This window comes from Myxine glutinosa, chromosome 1 (assembly GCF_964187855.1).
Source record: "Myxine glutinosa chromosome 1, kmMyxGlut1.1, whole genome shotgun sequence".
Taxonomy (NCBI): Eukaryota; Metazoa; Chordata; class Myxini; order Myxiniformes; family Myxinidae; genus Myxine; species Myxine glutinosa.
The window spans coordinates 305,431,855-305,451,854 of record NC_136261.1 but is presented as its reverse complement, the minus strand read 5'-3'; the positions used below and the strand labels follow the sequence as shown (position 1 = coordinate 305,451,854).

Below are 20,000 nucleotides of genomic sequence, written 5' to 3'. Positions count from 1 at the left end.
AATTCCAGTAATCTCTGTGTGTGTGTCTGTGTGTGTGTGTGTGTGTTTGTCTGTGACCGCTGTTTCTCGACAACCACGGGTCCGATCTAATTGAAACTTGCCAGATATATTGCTGGGGACCTGAGGATGTGCCTTTTCAAGGTTTGAAATTAATCGGACAAGTGGTTCCCAAGGTATGGTCACCGTACTCGCAAGCCGTTCGCTTTGGCTTTGCGAATGGACCAAACCATTTCATGTAAATAGAGGGGGGGGGGTTCTACCGTACTTGCAAGCCGTTCGCTTTGGCTTTGCGAATGGACCAAACCATTTCATGTAAATAGAGGGGGGGGTTCTGTGGTCGTTACTGCCACGTGGTTTCAAAGTTTTTTTTTGTTGTTGTTGTTTGCACGCATGTTTTTTTGCACCCACGTACGGGCACGCCCTAGTAATAATAATAATAATAATGATTATTATAATATAATAAGAACAATAATATGTAATAATAACAATATGACATAATATAACATAATATATGATAACATGACAATATAATAATACAGACTTGGCATTTAATATGGAATATTTTTTTTGTGGGGGTGAACTTACTTTTCAAGATGTCTTAGAACCAAAAGTTCATTGGAATTATGTTGAAATTATTCTAGATTTTGTTAATGTGACCTTTAAAAGAAACAAAAACCACATTTGACATTTCGAAACAAATAAATTCATCCTTGAAAGTGATGTAAACTGATATCGAACTAAATTCATGGACAGTACTGTGTTAAAATTCTGTGCGTTTTCCAGAAGTATCTCTTTATTTTGCACATTAGCCAAATTTTTTTTTAACAAAAACAAAAGTTAAATTACGACTGGGATTACTGACAGTAAAATTACAGTTCAGTACTTCGTGTAACCCGCACGAGCATTCAGGAGAGCACGTACACGTTGAGGCATGCTGTTCATAAGATTTGCCAAGGTTTGGACAGGAATCGCTTGCCTGCCAGTGACAATAGCCTGCTGCAATTCACGCACAGAGGTCGGCTGCTGGTCCAAGTGGTCGATTTGACGCGCTAATTCTGCCCACAAGTTCTCAATCGGATTCATATCCGGGGACATGGCAGGCCACTCCATATGCTCGACACCACGGTCAGCAAGAAAGTGTTGGATCATGCGAGCACGATGAGGCCGTGCATTGTCATCTTGGAAGACAAAGTTTCCTCGAAAGGCTGCACGAGCAAATGGAAGCAATGTTTCTTCCAGAATGGCCCTGTACTTGAACTGGCTCAGGTTTCCATTCAGAACAACCAGGTCAGTTTTGCCCCCTGCATGAAAAGCAGCCCAAATGGTCACCCCACCACCTCCAGCTTGGACTCTTGGCACTATACAATCTTTGTTGTAGGCTTCATGCACTTGTCTGCGCACTCGGACGCGGCCATCTTGACGATAGACCAGAAATCTAGACTCGTCACTGAAGGTCACGTGATTCCAGTGTCCTGGCTGCCATTGACGGTGCTCTCTGGCCCACTGCAATCGGCGCTGGCTGTGTTGTCTGGTCCGGCGTGGCTTTCTCAGGGGATGCCTGGCACGATAGCTTGCTTGAACCAGTCGTTGGTTGACTCGCCTTCTGGATACAGGCACATTTGTCAGTTGCTGCCACTCAGCCCTAAGCCGATTAGCTGACTTGGTACGGCCATTGCGGACTAACCGGTGCAGCTGGCGATCATCCCTCCTTGTGGTTCTGCGGGGACGTCCTGGCCTCGGTATTGGAGTAGGGACGCCCCTCTGAGCATTTCGTTTCAGGATCTTTGACACCTGACCTTGAGTGATGCCATACTGCCGAGCAATAGCACGCTCTTTCATGCTGTAATTTCGTAAAGCCAACACTCCAGGACAAACAGCATTGTCGAGTTGACGGACCATCTCCAGAGGAAGCGGCAATAACTTTTGGAGACGTGCAGCAGTTGTTTTCCACCAATACAGAACGCAACAACCCTTGTATACCCGACTGTGAAGCCAATAGTCAAATGCACCTGTCCGTACATTTTGCCACGCCACCTGTGATATAATCCTGTTGTTGACTTCTTGCTGCGACAGACAATCAGTGACATGGTTCTTTTAACAAATAAATCACAAAAGTGTAAAAGAAACTCACCAGATTGATATACTGAGTTAAGAAAGTAAACCAAAGTCAAGAAAAAAAAAAAATTCCATATTAAATGCCAAGTCTGTATATAGGCAAGCAGAATGCATGAATATATATTTTCCAAAGTCGATGTTCGTTGAGGAGCTCGAATACAAAATGGATCCGGATGTAATACAACAAAAAGAACAGCAGAAAGAAAGGTGGGGGACACAAACAGCAGGGTTGATAGACACAATAGAGAGAGACTTGGAGTATAGTCAGGGCCCTTAGGGATATTTTGGGGCCGTTTGGTTCAAATTCTTCCAAAAGCACCAAATTTGGCCCAGATGTTGCCCATGCCATACTCTTTCGATTTTTGACGGGCGCCAAGACGGGCGCCCCCCCCCCCCCGGGGGCCCCATATTGGCGAAATACTAAATGGCCGCCACCCGGAATAGAGGAAAATCAGTTAAATAACCAAAAGGGTTGGAATCATGTATTATACCACTTTTCAGGGGTTTTCGAGGTCGAGGAATCCAATTATGATGTTATTTTGATGATTCGAGGTCAAGGTCAACCCTCAAGGTCATCTTAAAGGTCACTTTTGAGTCAAACATGTCGGTTTTTGAGTTTTTTGTCAAGATTTACGCAAGGTTCACCATTTTATGTTTCTGGGTTGGGTAATCGAACTCTGACCTTATTTTTGACAATTAGAGGAAATATTTACATGTCTATTTCCTAATTTTCAGGCATATGCAGTTCATCAGTCTAATTACAAAGGTACGTATTTTGATGTTTTATGAACTGTTTGCCATATCCTTGTGTTTAATTTTTGTGCAATCATGATCCGGGTTCATGTATACATGATTGTATACATGTCATAAATATGACGTCATAAGTCATGTGACCTGGCGGCCATATTGGATTTTATGAAAACCTTAAAAATGGATCCCTGCCTTCATTTTTCGATCGATTCATTTTGAACTTTGACCACTTATAGTACGCCATGTGATTGGATGCATATCCTAATTATGACGTCATAGGTCAGGTGACATGGCGGGATGGACCGGTATGGTCCCCAGATCATACCGCCCTTGGCGCCCGTCAAAAATCGAAAGAGTATGGCATGGGCAACATCTGCGCCAAATTTGATGCTTTTGGAAGAATTTGAACCAAAATATCCCTAAGGGCCCTGACTAGTATGAAAGGGATGTGGGGCACAATGAGGGGGAGGGGCAGACACACAATTTGGACAAGATGGAGACGGAAGCAAACTCTCAGCAGCGAAGAACTGTAAATTTGGAGGGATGTGAGCTTGGGGAGAGTTAATGGGGGTAGAAAAGATCATGGTTTTGTATGGGGGATGATCTGAGATGATCTGAGATGATGGTGAACAGCAGTATTGAAAACCTGGAGGGAAGAATGACAACCTTTAGAGGCCATTTTTCCCCGCAGAGCAGGGGTTGGCCTTTTTTGGGCACCATGGCCCCTTTTTGAAGCAATGTTTTTTCACATTCCCCAGGTGTGAAAATAAACACATTGGTGGAGATTTTGCACTTAGACAAAATCCCTACTGGAGTGCTCCAACAAAAATGCATGCTGGTAAACTTTTTGGCAAGTTGATACGACGTGTGTGACCAAACTTTTCAAACATTTTATTTGCCCTTTCTAATTAAGAAATGAAGAAGAACTAAAACTAGCCAGAAGTCATTGAACAAGATAAATAAGAGTGATCCCACGGATCATCGAGTAGAAGAGCTGTATCGGGTTTCAGAGCAATCGGTTGGTAAATAAGGGACGAGTATAAATCTGAAGTTTGGGTGGGGGTAACCCTCCCTCCCTTCCACCCCCCCCCTCCACCCCCCACCCCACCTCCCCCCAGGCGGCCACATGATTTGATATTGAAAAATCGAAGCCCGAACGATGGTGCGGGCAACTGTCTTGTATTCATGTGTCAGGTTTCAGAACAATCAGCTGGGTGATAAGTAACAACAAAAATAGCAAAAAGTTATCAGATGAACGATCGGACAGACAGGCATCCAGACATCATGACCAATTTTAAAAGTTCATCTCTTCGGAAATCATGACCAATGACCTAATTAAATAAATTTCCCTTAAATAATTTCAAGCACAAGGGCGATGTGAGCCAACTCATCTGCTCGTACCTCACGTTGCAAAGGTGCTTACAAGGAGCGAGAGAACACAAATGAAGGTAACAGAAAGTGGGCCAAATTGTCTTCAGAGGTGAAATTACAACAGAATAAATGGATGGCATTCTATTACTTTGTTACTAAATGAGTTTTTCATGATAATAAAGTGGGGGAGTGGGGGGAAAATCGAATGTGACAACAAGCATGACAAGATAACTTGCAATTATTATTGATGTTCAACGTACCACCACGGTTGAGCAAAAGGAGCAGCTTCTCGCTGAATGCCTTCACAGTGAGTTTCTTGGCCAGAGTTTCCATGACAATGTTATTGGAAGGAACTGTGGGTGAGAAAGGTTCAAGCACAGGCGCACATGTTTTAAATCATTATTAATATGGCAAATGTTGAAGGAAAATAAAATGTTGGTTGGTAGGGGAGTGCTTATCAGAAATTCACCTTGGAAATGGAGGTTGAAAGCCAGCAGGAGGTTCACCACCAGATCAGGCAATTGGTCAGAGGGGTCACAAGGTAGGCCCTCCTCAGTCACATCAAGGAGAAAGTTCACGAAACCTTCATCGAGATGCTCTTGTAGTGTTGTAATGGGAGAGGAAGGAAGTCATGTCAACATGGTACAAAAGGTAAAAACATATTCAACAGACAAACACTTTTCAAGCCATAGCCAGGTAGTGGACAAAAGAAAGGGAAACAATAATGTAACGTCATTTAATAGAGCGTTGGGCCACCACATGAAGCCAGTATGGCCTGGATGCATGAAGCCACCACATGAAGCCAGTAGCATAGAGTCCACCATATTCTGCAGGAGGGATGCATGCATTGTGAGGTGTGATGAGCGGTTTGTGCACTGCAACCCAACTATGGTATTTGCTCTTTGGAGTTCTCTGCGGACTCTTTTTTTTTTTAAAGAAACTGGCAGCTTGTGACCCAGGTTGAAATTTAGAGTCAATTGATCTACAGTTGCTGGCCTGCTTTGCATCGCACTTCAATTTAATGCACGGATATCATGATCCTGGAATATACTCTTCCGCCCACTGTTGCCCTTTTGTTGATGTCTTCGGAGTTCCATGCCGACATCACCTCAGAGATCGTTGCTCGTGAAACATCAGCAAGTTGAGCTGTCTTTGTCACTGAAGTTCTTGCCAAACACGCCCCAACAATCACTCCTCTTTCAAAGTCACTGAAATCTCCTCTTGCAGCCATGCTAGCCATAATTATCGGCAACCAGGCCTGTGCAGCATTTTTATGCAAGCAGATTAAAATGTTTTCGGGTTGTCCATCCGTCCGCACGGGCTAAACCTCGTTTTTCTCAGCAACCACATGTCCGATTGAGATGAAACTTTCAGGGTAGGAGTCACACCCATGCAGAATGTTTGTATGATAGTTGTAACATCATAGATCACGTGGTATGGCAGACATCTTGAATTAAATGCAAATAATTCAAAAAATTATTTCTCGGAAATCACTGAATGGCAAAATTTGAAACTTGGCACATTGTCAAGTAGTTCCAATGGGGAACAAAAGCATGATAATGATGACATCATTGGTGAAGTGGTATACCAGCCAGAAATGTTTTAATCCAATTCCTTATCCTAAAAATCTGAAATTGCATGCACATGATCTATGACCCATTTGTATTGAAATATTTAATTTATGACATCATAGGTCACATGGTTTGGCAGCCATATTGGATTTAACCTAAAACCGTAAAAATAAATCTTCTCCCAAACCACCAAATCGATTGACTCGAAACTTTACGTGTGTCATTGACTAGGCATGGCGATTGAAAGTTGATCACGAAAATATCATGGGTCATGGTGTGGCAGCTGAGCTGGATTGAAGCAAAATATTAAATAATTATATCTCTGAAACCGCTTACCCTACCGATGCGAAATTATACAAATGTCATCTAACACCATCGTTGCATATAGTTTGAAAATGATGACTTCATCGGTCACCATGGTTTGGCAGCCATCTTGGATGGAAAAACGAACCTTATCCGATCAACACGAAACTTCACAAACGTGACCCCCCTACCCATACATATGCAGAGTGTACATTTTAAGGTCATATATCATGTGGTATGGCAGCCATATTAGCTTGAAAACCGCTATTTTAAAAAATACCTTCTCTAAAACCACTTCACCGATCAATGTTAAACCTGTCATGGCCGGTGAAAATGTGACACTTGAAAACAGGTGAAGAGAGTTAAATCAAATTTATTTATTTTTAGGACAGTGAACGAGGGTATATACCCGTTGTCATGGGCAGTGACTATGCGGAGGCATATTGGCGACACAGTCTCATCGCTCCAGTTATACTTGACCCTAAGCATGCAGGGATGTCATTTGCTTAATTACCACATGGGCCCACATGTGGGCCAGATCAGAATAATCACCAAAATCAAATCAATTCAGCCTGGTCACACATTCAACCTGTCCCCCAAATTTCTTCCATATCCGTCCATAACGTTTTGAGATATCGTGCTCACAGACAGACAGACAAACAGACAGTGGTGAAAACATAACCTTTGGAGGCAGAGGTAAATATCAATAAAGCAGAAAAAAGTGGGAAATTAAGTTCAAATAAAATTGATCAATTCTCTATGCAGGATGGTGCAAAGGCGGTGCATTTATTTCTGAGTTGTCTATTCTGGGATAGATTACCGACCAGGGTACAAACTCTTGGGTTGGTGTTTCGCAGGCCGGGCGTTACCTCACAAAGTGTGTTGTCCCTCAGTTGAACGTTAAATTAAGTGTACCATCTGTTAGCATTAGTTGGTAGACATTAAAGATCCCACTGTATGAATGTCGTTACAAGAAGTACCACCAAAGGCAAGCGAGTTATCGCTGGCTCTCTGAGAAATTCCATGTAACTCCCAGCTTCAGTCAAATATCAGGCCTGGCCAACCAGTTCAAGATCTGGGACAAGTGAACATGCACTCTGAGCTGCTGACATCCAGACACATTTTTCTACTTTTATATTCCACGATGATCGCAGTACGGTACTTTTAACAGTACTTCTTCTCCTTCTTTCGGATGCAGCACGTGGCTGCGGAAAGCAACAGTCGTTGGGGCCCCAATATGTTTGAGCAGGAGTTTGTAAATACGGGACTTTCAAAATGACGCACAAATGCTAAACGGGCCTTTTGCGCATGCGCCGTGTGCGTTTTCAGTGACAGTTCTGTTCACCGGACACTTTTAATCTGCTGTTGCTGGCGCAAAATCTGTAATTCAGAGTCTTTTTTAACAAAATTAACATTTAGATGGAAGATTGGCAATTTCCAAATGGTCATCCATAATTGTTCTGTTCCTGAATGGAAATTGGACTCGCGGAAATATAGGAATACAAGAAATATCCATGGATGAGAGGTGACAAGTTCATTCCATTTCCTGCAGCGGCAGTGGATATTGCGCTGAAGTATATATTGCACTGAAGTGAATATTGCGGCAGTAGATAAAAAGTATACTGTATTTATAATGGCACTCACAGCCCATACAACACCCACTCCCCTCCCCCAGCTCCCAAACATGATTAATAGTAAATATCATGATTTAAAACTTACCCTGTGCATCAATAGGCCCCATATATGACCTTCCCTCACTGACAGGGATGATCGGGGAGGTCGGGTAGAACGTGCCGTCCATATGCCACGTCTGAGACATTTTGCAGAACGGAAAGCTGCAAGATCTCAGCTTTTTAGGCAAACAGAAAAATTTCTCCAACTGCTTTGTTGTGTAGATGCACACCCCTTTCTCGCAGATACGTTTCCAAGTATTTTTGGTTTATTTTAGAAGCTTTGCGAGTCATTTTAGTTCACAATCCTCATCTCGCACACACAATATACTTTATGTTGCCCAAAACACACCAGTTTGTTGGGGTTTCTGCTTATGCGCACCGAGCATTCTAGGGCGGATTACAGCATTTTGAAAGTGAAGTTTGTAACCAAACAACAACAAAAAAAATTCAAAGATTTTTCACAACTATAATTTTCACTTAAAACGCCAGTCACTGTGGAGTGAAATCGAGTGAAAATAACGTTTTTCCACCAAGTGGAAACATGTATTGCACCACATGCTGCAATGTAATAGGTTGGTTTCACTCAGAGAATTACCACCTCACAATATATGGCTGTCTGTGCTTGTCTCTGTCCGTCTATGCCTGTCTGTGCATATGCCTGTCTCTGTCCGTCTATGCCTGTCTGTGCATATGCCTGTCTCTGTCCGTCTATGCCTGTCTGTGCATATGCCTGTCTTTGTCTGCCTATGCCCGTCTGTGTCTGCCTATGCCCGTCTGTGTCTGCCTATGCCCGTCTGTGTCTGCCTATGCCCGTCTGTGTCTGCCTATGCCCGTCTGTGTCTGCCTATGCCCGTCTGTGTCTGCCTATGCCCGTCTGTGTCTGCCTATGCCCGTCTGTGTCTGCCTATGCCCGTCTGTGTCTGCCTATGCCCGTCTGTGTCTGCCTATGCCCGTCTGTGTCTGCCTATGCCCGTCTGTGTCTGCCTATGCCCGTCTGTGTCTGCCTATGCCCGTCTGTGTCTGCCTATGCCCGTCTGTGTCTGCCTATGCCCGTCTGTGTCTGCCTATGCCCGTCTGTGTCTGCCTATGCCCGTCTGTGTCTGCCTATGCCCGTATGTGTCTGCCTATGCCCGTCTGTGTCTGCCTATGCCCGTCTGTGTCTGCCTATGCCCGTCTGTGTCTGCCTATGCCCGTCTGTGTCTGCCTATGCCCGTCTGTGTCTGCCTATGCCCGTCTGTGTCTGCCTATGCCCGTCTGTGTCTGCCTATGCCCGTCTGTGTCTGCCTATGCCCGTCTGTGTCTGCCTATGCCCGTCTGCGTCTGCCTATGCCCGTCTGTGTCTGCCTATGCCTGCCTATGGCTGTCTGTGTCTGCCTATGGCTGCCTGTGTGCGTCTGTGCCTGCCTGTGCGCGTCTGTGCCTGCTGTGTGCGTCTGTCCATGTGTGTGTATGTGCGTCTGTGTGTCTCTGTGTCTGTCTGTCCAGGCCATAACTTTTTTACCATTTGAGCCGTTGTCATTTGTGAAGCTTTGTGACAAAGCTTTGTGACAATATGGAGAAGCCAAATAAATAATTTGTCAAAAGGTCAAAGATCAGCATCACAACATCGTCAATTTTCATCCAATTGACCTGAATTGTTAAGAACTTGTATATTGGGTCACCGAATTGGTTCACCAATCAAAAGCTGGAAGCCAATTCTTTTTGAGGTCAAGATGTCAAGGTCACCGAAAATCGTCAATGTTTTTTGTATTTTCTTTCGCTGTTTTTGTCATTTTTCCCCATACGGAAGAAGTTTGAAAAGAAAGGAGATGTGGACAGGTTTTGCATTTTCAGATGCTTTCTAGTTAATTATTAGAGTGATGACAGTCATGCACACATGCAAAGCTAGATAAGAAAGACACAACAATTTGGTTGAGTCATTACCATACCATAGTGGTGGTAAGGAAGTGGTTCTCCCATGCTGAACACCATGGTAAGTAGTAGTACAGAATAGCACAATTTCTGCAGTTCTGAGGGATGATAGAAACATGAACAAATACGGTTTTATAAAACACAAAGAAGCAAATCGTTTTACATCTCCAAGGCTCACAGGTCACTGTACACCCACGATAGAGTTGAGAATGATCAGAGTGAAAAGTACAAGTTGCAGTGCTTATTGTGGAGCATGAAGCCGTGCACTTTGACACAAAACATGCTCAACATCAAAACTTTGCATTTTGCAATGACGACATTGAAAAATTCAGTTGGGAGATTAACCACCGTTTTCCAGTAAGATTCCACGTTTAAAGCTAGGCGGTTTGAGTGGAAGAGAAACGTGCCTTTTGTATCGGCCTGAATGTCTCGCGCCAGCTCCATGGGCAGAACAGAGTTGAGCAGACCTGAGACGATGGCGCCGTCAAGATGACACATGGCCCCAAAGACCTTAAGGAGTAGCAGCCGCAAAGAGATCCTGTGCTCCTGTGGAACATTAGCAACACCAGTGGTTTTCACATAAGAAAAGGCCAATGGCCGACAGAGTGAGATGTATGGGGGTGGAGGCGACAAAAACGATGGAAGATGGACAATAATCTGCTGTTGAGTGCAGATGAAGTTAACTTTGAATGAGAGTTTAACCTCAGCTTGCTCGTGTGATGTCAGCTTAAATGGCGAGCACTGCAGGAGTGTGAACTCGAAGAAAAAATCCCTTACCATTTGATAATAGGCTACCAGCGAATGCACGGGATCACAGTCATCACGTTTGCACATTTTTCTGCAGATATCAGGGTTGGCATCCGTCTGCGGGTGGAACCACACACAGATAGATTTCTGTAAACACCAATTTTACCAGGAAAACCAAGCCTCGGCCTCAAAAGCAGTCGACGTGCAAACATCACCAGAATAGAGAGAAGCTCCTCCAGGTATCCTAGGATTACTGCCTCATCCTCGTGAAGGGCCCAGCTGCGCTGCTGTGCGTCGTCCTTGTGCCGGGCCAGATCCATGAAGATCTCGTCTAGCCGAAGTGCATCGCGGCTTGGAAGTCCCCGTGGGACTTCAGATTCAACGTCCTAAGCACGAGCCAGCATTTGCGCACAAAGCAAATCCATTGTGATCCAAGTTTTTTTTCCCTATTGATACACTTTTATTTTACGAATCTGGTGTTAGTACAAACCTGTGAAACATCATCCCCATTAATTAATGGAAAATCAGTTAAACATGACATGGTGCTAATATCCAAACCCAAAATAACCATACAAATAACAATGTATTTTGTATATACAAACATGGTTTATAATTTATATGAACAACCAACAAAACATGGTACTAAAATGTTGTTAAAATGTGGCTTTGGAGAAAAAATTCAAAATAATGCATTATTTATTATAAACACTACTCACAATAAGTTAGGGATATTGTGGGAGTGAGTTAATTTTTTTAATAGGGGTTAGGGTTAGGGTATTGAAATCAAGAATGCTGTGTTTTTTCCACACTCATTAATAACCATAGAATTAGGACCAACAACTTTTTACAACATAATTAATACACAAAATCAACCACACCGAAGAACCTGCCAATATCCTTAACTTATTGTGAGTAGTGTATGCTTAACTTTAGTGTCAATCAAATGTTTCATAACTAATGACAGTGTCGCTGCAGCCAAAGGAGTCTCTTGGGAAGGCTTATGCTCCATGGTTTATTACTTTCAGGTACATTGAATCAGTTAGTTAAGCCGGAATTTGTAATTTGTTCCATAATGCTGGTGATAACGCTCAGACTCTTCGTGAAAGACTGCAGGATTATTAAGGTTCACTAACGAACAGTGTTGTAAGAATAGTGCTCTAGCACAACGGCCGACAGAGGGACGGCACACACATTGATGCCTCGCCCTGTATGCACAACACCAGGGTGACAGTTTAGAGCTGGGCCGAGATCAAAACACAGGCTCGACCGCTCAGATGTGAGTTTGTACAACTCTAAACTATCCTACCAAACTCAACTTTAATGAAGTTTATGTTTCAGGAAAAAAAAAAAAAAAAGTTTCAAACCAATATAGCCATGCAATTTAAAAACACAAACAGCACATAAACGTCTGTCACTTTAAATGCAGAAAAGAATGACTATTGTGGTAATATGAACCAATTAAAAAAAACAAAAAAAAAACAACTAACGTTCATTCATCGCTGAAAAACAATTTAAAATAAATAAACATTTGATATACATGATTACATACATTATATATACAGGCGGACCCCGCTATTCGCGGGTTCCGTGTATTCACGGTCGATAAACTGCAACCTGTTTCTCTATTCGCAGAAAAGTGTCACGCAAATTTGCGGGGTTTTTATTCTATTAGCGGCCGTGTTCCGCAAAAATGCGGGTTTTTTTTCCTATTTGTGGCCATGTTCCGTGAATTAGCGGTTTTTCAGGGCGCAAAAAAAAATTTCGCGAGCCGCTAGCTTGACACATTTATAAAACCCATCTTTTACCAGCCATGCAGAAAGCAGCCATTTCGCGGCCGCGAAGTTTAGCCGGACTATAATTGAGGGGTTCGCGGAATGTTCAGCCAGCTACGACAAAAAGTCAACCCTGCAAATTATATAATACAAACGCTTCATTAAATTGATTACAATTTGCAATTTATGGTAAAGCATCATCAGAGATCTGACACAATGAAAACGCTTCAGGGGATGTTCCATCAGCTACGAAAACATGTCAATCTCCGCGAATTATCGAATGCAAATGCTTCAATAAATCTATTATTGAAATTATCAGATAGGCTCAATACGGTATCATCCAATAACATTCCCCACAAAAAATGTCCAGGGTATTCACCCTTCCTGCAGCTACCCACAATGTTCGCATTCCTACATATACAGACTGTGTCCTGGATCTCGATCATCCTTCTCGTCCCGTTGCTTTAACTTGCGTTTTTGACTCTCGCTCTGCTCATTGTTCAATCATGGCTCCCAAGCACAAGACCAGTGTCAGAGATGCGTCGACTACCAAGAGGCAGAAGAAAGTGATGAGCCCGAGCCATGAAGTGGGGCTGCTCGACCGGTTTTCGAGAGGAGAGAGTGTGGCCTCTGTGGGCAGGCATTACGGTGTCGACAAATCCACCATTTACTACATACAGAAGAAGGAGAAGGCGATTTGTGAGAGAGTTTCAACGAGCGCTGCATTGAGTACGAATGTGGTCACCCATGTCCGGAATGTCCACATGGAAAGGATGGAGGAAACTCAGATGATGGATCGAGGACAACACGCAGAAAACCATGATGCTGAACCGTTCCCTAAACCCACTCACCGAGGAGGAGTTGGAGGCCATTCCAAAGGTTTCCGAGGAGGAGGCGGCGGCGGGCAGTGGTGAGGAAGAGGTAACGAGGTCCAACCTCACAGACGAGTTACTGCAGGACATGTGGGCGCTTGTCGACAGGGTGCAAGACGCTGACCCAGTCGTGGAGAGGTACATCAAGTTCAAGAGGGGCTTGGATAATGTGCTGCTCCCATACAACGAGCGACATAAAAATGTTGGGCAATCTGTTAGACAGTTTACCATTACCCATTTCTTCAGCTCTGCTCCCTCCACCATCAACGCCCTCTCCTGCCTTCCTCTCAGTGTCCTCACCAGCGTCCTCACCTTCTCCTACCTCTCACTTAGTGCACGATTTTGCTGCACCATCATTTGGGTCGCCCTCAAAGTTCGAGGAATTCATGAGATTTTAATTCATCACCATCATCATCATTATTATTATTATTATTATTATTTGAAAGTTGCGTGTGTTTGTAAAATAAATTCAGTGATATTTCAGTTTTTTTTTTAAAATAAATTTGCAAAACTTTCTAAAATCCTGTTTTCTCTTTGTCATTATGGAGTATTGAGTGTAGATTGATGAGGGAAAAAATGAATTTAAACGATTTCAGCATAAGGCTGCAACATAACAAAATGTGAAAAATGTTTAGGGGTCTGAATACTTTCTGAATGCACTGTGTGTATGTATATATATATTGTTGTGGAAATGAGGATTGTGTTTTTTTATTGCTGTGTAAATTGTTGTCAAAATATCGCCCTCCTTCCTCCAGTTGTGTATAAAGGTCAAAGTGCGTCCCGTAATTAGGTCATAAACAATCACGTTAGCCAATCTTGGATTACCTCCTTGTTGGTAGTTTATTTCCTTATTCTGTGTATTAGGCTAAGGATTTGTCTTCCATTAATTGACACTCCATTGCACCGAATTCAAATAGATAGATCCCCTTTCATTTTCATTTAATAAAGCCTCAATTGCCAACTGCATTCGTCGCAGCTATTGGGCGGTTTTCACCGCGACTCCATTAGGCACGAGGTAGGCTTGGAGAAGAAGGGGGAGGAGCCGCCGAATCCTGGGCGTGCCCGCCCATCGTCATCAAGGGTGGAGCCAGAGGGCCCGTGCCGACCAATCAGGGCCGAGGCGAGCTCACCGATGGGCGTGTTCTAGAGGCCGGCGGCTTGATCGCCCGCGGGTTATAAAAAGCGCGCGCGGAAGCCTTTGACAGAAGTGCGAGAGGAGAAGTGAGAAGGTTCCGAAGGGAGAGTCAGAGATACGGCAGAAGTGCGAAGTGCCAAGTGCGAAGTGCCAAGTAGAACAAGTGCCAAGTAGAATAAGTGCCAAGTAGAACAAGTGCCAAGTAGAACAAGTGCCAAGTAGAACAAGTGCCAAGTAGAACAAGTGCCAAGTAGAACAAGTGCCAAGGGCGAAAGAACAAGTGCGAAGTGCCAAGTGCGAAGTGCCAAGTGAGAAGCGCCAAGAGAGAGTTGCACAGAGGTGCCAAGAAAGAGTTCTAAGGAGCAGCTTTGGAGAGCGCACGGTGCACCGGAGGAGCTTCGCCGTGCAGTTTGGAACCGCGGCGGTTTGGCGATCCCAGCTCGAGTATTGACGGCGGCTGTCCGCTTCCAGCCTGACCGATCCCCGCTGAACCTTCCTCTCCCGCCAAGCTATTCCTCCTTCCGATCATTCCTGCCTGCAAATTCCCATTCGTGTGAGTCCGTCTTTGTTTGTCTTGTCCTTGGGTTTCTAAGTAAGACTGCGTAGATAAGCTAGAATTTTCACTGTGTCTCCTTGATTTCTTCTGTAAATTATTTTATTATCCTTCCTTCTCCTTGGTTTCTTTTGGTTGTAAATAGCAAATAAATTATATTCGTATTTCCTACTTCTGTCTTCCTCTTCTTCACATCCGTGTCGCCTTTGTCTTTTCCCCATTGAATATCTGTGGCACGATTTGGCCCACGTTTAAGGAATCGGGTCTTAGTCATTGTTAATAGTTCGGGCCGCGGCCGCCATCCGCTTGGCAAATCAACACCTTATCCGTGGTGTCTGGGGGTGAGATTCGGACCTGAAGCGCGAATAGCGCGCTCAAAATTACGGGTGGCCCAAAATTTTGTTTTATTTAAAATCTTAAATTTGGAAATCGTGCCATGGCTGGTCAAGATGATCGGATGCCGGTGGGGGAAATAGAAGAGGGGTTAGGGGTAACCCAGGACCCCAGGGAAGAAGGGGGAATAGTGGAAGAGGAGAGCAAAGAAGGTGCGGTCGCGGGGGTATCAGGTGCACAAAATGGCGGCGCTTCGCACATGGTTGCGGCAGTCGAGCCCGCGTTGTCAGCGGTCTGGGATCCATTTTTTGCAAATTTGTCGAAATTTCTGACCCAATGGAATGAGGAAAACGAAATGTATGCCCAGGGGCTCATATCCACCAGGTAAATTAACGACATGGGTGTTCAAATGACGAAGGAACTAAAAGAAATGAATGCAGAGTTAAAAAGGAAGATGGGGACCAATTTGGCAGTGGGGGAGAACCTTGGGGGCAGATCGGGCGAGCAGGTCCCAGGGGTGCACGACGAGGTAACGCGGGTCGAGAAGCGCTGGTTGAGCAAAGCGGAGAAAAGCGCGGGTAAAATGACCGGGGTAGAAATCGCGACCCGGGGTGTGAGGCAGCCGGCGACCGCTGAGGTAGAAGAGGGAATTTTAATACAGCCAGCGGTCGTCGTGGTGAATAAAGAAAAAGTGCTGGGAATTGAAATTGGAGAGACCGGGGGCTTAGAAGAGCACTCGCGGCAGGGAGGAATGGAAAATGTGCAAAGTCCCTGCTCACATCACGATGCTGTGCTTAATAACACCAATGAAAGTTTGCAGGTGCGCGTGGAGAAAAGGATCCCCCAGGTGAGTCGTGCTGTGTATTGTGCGGGGAGATTTTGTGGAAGGATGCTTGGCGACAACAAGATTGTCGCGCGATTGGGATCGATATGGCACCCGGGCGTTGGTGAAGGGTCCCGTGTGAGTGGAAATGGCGCGCGTGTGGAAAAAAAGTGTGCGTCAAGGGGTGAGCGTGTGACGAAGCGCGAGTGTGAAACAGAGTGCGAGCGAGAATGCACGTCGGGGTGTACGGAGAGTGAGTTGGTGGTGGAGCGGGTGCGAGGATGCACGTATGGGATGAACGGCGAGGGTGTGCGAGAAAGCACACCTGCGTTGGTTGTGGCGCGAGTGCGAGGGAGCACATCGGAGTGCGGTAGTGGGTGGATGCAAGAGTGCACGCCCATGGTGAGTGTTACGGAGGACGTAACGGAGGAGAGGTGTGCGAACGGCGAGTGTGCGCAAGAAGGTGCGCGGGAGGTGTGGTGTGTAACAGGGAGTGCGTTGGTGGAATTGACGGAGTGTGTGGGATGCACTGGTGGCGCCGAGACGCCAGGTTTTGCGAGTGTGAAACGGGTCGCGTATGCAAGTGAAGAATCGACATTGAACAGGTTAGCGTTTAGGGCGACGGATAGCCGACGCGGGCGCTCGGTGCACGTTGCACTTTGTTGGATGCTGGGCCCCGCACGGTCGAGTCCGGGCCTTGTCGGGCGAGGCGACCGGTCCGGTTCAAGGGCGAGTAGGAGGAAGCGGAACGGTGCCCCTTGGTGGCGGGGGCGGGGTTCCGACCGGGCGAGATTGAGCCATCGGACCCGGGACCGCAAGGTTCCGAGCCGCGATGATGCGTGGAACCTCGGCCCGAGCATGCCTCCTCCCCAGAATCGTGAATGCCGGACGGATCCAACTGCAGGCGACCAAACCACCCGCGTTCATTGCTCGGCTGTGCGAAGCCGGGCTTTGAGAATGTAACGACGCACCGAGGCTCAAGTTTAGCGGACTGTGATGATGACGATAGTGTTTTTGATCCGAAATGAAAAACAAAAAAAGTGAATAGAATTGGCAGTGATTGGAAATTTTTTGATTTGCAGGAATTGGATGAGCCAAATTGGTAGTGAGAGATACCCGATGTGGTGGGATGGCAACTCTGCCATCTCTCACAGCGGGGGCAAAGGAGCACTAGTTTATGGGGTTTATGGCAGTGAAAACTAGCCCGGGATGGTTAGGATATCGTGTGTAGGGACTTAGAGATTGACCATAGGTAATGGTAAGGTTTAGGTAGCAACATTGAACCGGTAGTGGGGACATAGAGGGTAGTTGGATTATAATGACGAGGGAGCGCAATAATATAAGGGGCGACTGGGAAGCGCAAGTTCCAGAGGGGAGTAGTTAGATGAGATGATGCCGTGTGTGTGTGTAAAAATGTATTGTGAATTGTATTGAGGATCGAAAGTGTATTGAGCAGGGTATGAGTAAATGATTGTGATTGTGAGTTGTATTGAGCATGGAAGTGTATGAAGCAGCGTATGAGGAATACTTGGTTGTGCATTGTATTGGAGTTGTGTTGACCAAATGGTCCAGGGAGGAAGGAGGGTGCAGGTGGCACCAAGTGATTGCACAGGTGTGCAACTGCAGGTGTATGGAGAATGGTTGTGTAAAATACATGGAGTGTGGAATATATGGAGTATTGGAATGGATGGTCGTGGAGTGAGTATGGTGGAAACTGTGGAGTGGAGTGGATGGTGCGAAGGTGTGGATGGGGGAAAGGAGGATGGACCCCATCACGAATACCCGGGGAGGGTAGTGTAAGTGTTAGTAGAGGGTACAGGTAAATTGTGGTTGGATATTGGCATCTGTGGTGCGTGTGGAAGAATGATGGTTGAATGGGTGCATTCATGTCGTGGAAATGGCTGGGCGTGTAGCCTGTTAGTGTGTGTAGTTGGTTGGGCACTCCACCACTGTGAGGATGTCGGCCAGGTGAGGCCGCAGGTGGGCTCTGGGAGCCGGTAGAGTTGTTGTGGATGGGGCCCGAGGATCCGGAGGACGGACCCGGGTAGCCCAGTGCCAGAGGGCACCGAGGGGTGACAGAGCCAGGAGGGGCCTTCCCCAGTTAGATAGGTTAGGGTGAGGAGCTAGGTAAGCTCGGGTGGCAACTACAGTGGTGGAGGTGTGCAGGTGGGTAGACCTGCTGGGAGAGCTACACGACTCAGCCCGGAAATTGTGCAAGGGCACCGGGAGATGAATCGGGGGAGTGAGACCCCAAATTGAGAAGCACCACAGTTTGGTCAATGGGAATTGGTTTTTAGAACCCATAGTGTAAGTTCGCCAATGGATTGGCAGGGAAAGACCCCGGGTAGTGTAAAGTGTGTTAAAGTCATTTAGGAAGTAGTTAGGTTTGAAATCTCCTTGCACCATCTGCATCCACTCACCTGGGGTGACGTACCTCCACACCATGCCAGGTTGTTTTTATTATTTTGGTGCAAATGTTTGGAATGTGAGATGCATCATGACGTGGGTGTGACATTGTGCTGTTGTTCCATCTCTCCCTCCTTATGAGGATTGATGATGAATTGGTGATGGCAAATTTTGAAGTAGTGGGAGTAAAGACGAATTTGGTATAGGGGAAATGTGGGGAAGACGTGACATTAGTGACGAATTTGTAAATGTGTAGATTGTTATAAATATGGGGTAAGGGCAAGGGTAGAGTAGGTGACAGGGGGGGTGACGTACGGTAGGGACGAGCTTTTCTCCGCTCCGACTCCTTACGCACCTCGCCTTGCATTGCCTTTATTGATGTGTACCCTTGTGACCTTACCCCTCGCTCGCCTGTCTTTCCGCCCCCCTTGTCTCCCACACGAGGACTGTGCGCCACTGGGCGCCGAGGGGAGCGTGCGGGAGTCCGCCATTGTGCGCCCGAAACTCCCGGAACCAGCTGTCTGCATCGATGCACCACTTTATGGACCACATGTCTGTGGCTGAGCACCACTTATGGACCCCATGGGTTGGGGCATGGCCCCTCTGCTGGAATCGGCCATGAAGGCCCGAGATCTTGCTGGCGGACCTGGGTCACAGGGCACCTATGCCCCACAGGTGAACTATAATAGTCGGCCCTGTGGGCCATAAATAAATAAAAATGGACACGGTTGTGCACTTTCCTTTTATTGCAAATAGGCCGCCAGCAAAGAAGATGACAACATCTGGAAGAACCATAGCCAGCAGAGGGAGCCGAAGAGCAAGAGACCACCAGCAGGGTTTGTTGTTTTTATTTTTATTGAACTGTGGTGACTGTGCACCGATTGGTGCTTGAGGGTGTATTGGTGCATTGTGGGTGCTTTCATGGTGCATCGATGCAGGGCAGACTGTCTCCCCCCCCCCAAAAGAATGATCGCAGGTCCTGGGTTGCGTTTTGTAAATAAAGTAGAGTCATTGTAAATAATGCGCCCCCACCGTAAATGTATAGTTTGAAGACCATTCCGCAATTCGGTTAGCTGTGGGCGTGAATCTGTTAGGCAGGGTGCAATGGAGCAGCGGGAAATATTTATTTATGTTTTAAAACTGTCACACTCAGGGTCAGGTTAAATGTAGAGGGAACTACACCTACGTGCCACACTAAAAGTAAAGGTAATAGGCCCGGGACGTGCCTAAGAGGAGGAGGGTGCAGTGTTGTGGAAATGAGGAGTGTTTTTTTAATGTTGTGTAAATTGTTGTAAAAATATCGCCCTCCTTCCTCCAGTTGTGTATAAAGGTCAAAGTGCGTCCCGTAATTAGGTCATAAACAATCACGTTAGCCAATCTTAGATTTCCTCCTTGTTGGTAGTTTATTTCCTTATTCTGTGTATTAGGCTAAGGATTTGTCTTCCATTAATTGACACTCCATTGCACCGAATTCAAATAGATAGATCCCCTTGCATTTTCATTTAATAAAGCCTCAATTGCCAACTGCATTCGCCGCAGCTATTGGGCGGTTTTCACCGCGACTCCATTAGCCACGAGGTAGGCTTGGAGAAGGGGGAGGAGCCGCCGAATCCTGGGCGTGCCCGCCCATCATCATCAAGGGTGGAGCCAGAGGGCCCGTGCCGA

At 45.9% G+C, this 20,000-nt stretch overlaps 1 protein-coding gene across 3 annotated transcripts in view; it reads right to left on the bottom strand.

The window, feature by feature from the left end:
• Positions 1-20,000, bottom strand: part of NCKIPSD (NCK interacting protein with SH3 domain) — a 143,482-nt gene that overhangs the window by 16,343 nt on the left and 107,139 nt on the right. For all 3 annotated transcript variants that reach the window (XM_068135396.2, XM_068135407.2, XM_068135416.2), the window contains 6 exons: positions 10,657-10,827; positions 10,472-10,558; positions 10,102-10,240; positions 9,712-9,792; positions 4,706-4,834; positions 4,497-4,589 (listed from right to left, as the gene is read on the bottom strand). In XM_068135396.2, the coding sequence (XP_067991497.2) occupies positions 4,497-4,589; positions 4,706-4,834; positions 9,712-9,792; positions 10,102-10,240; positions 10,472-10,558; positions 10,657-10,827 (700 nt within the window). The remainder of the gene's footprint in view (positions 1-4,496; positions 4,590-4,705; positions 4,835-9,711; positions 9,793-10,101; positions 10,241-10,471; positions 10,559-10,656; positions 10,828-20,000) is intronic.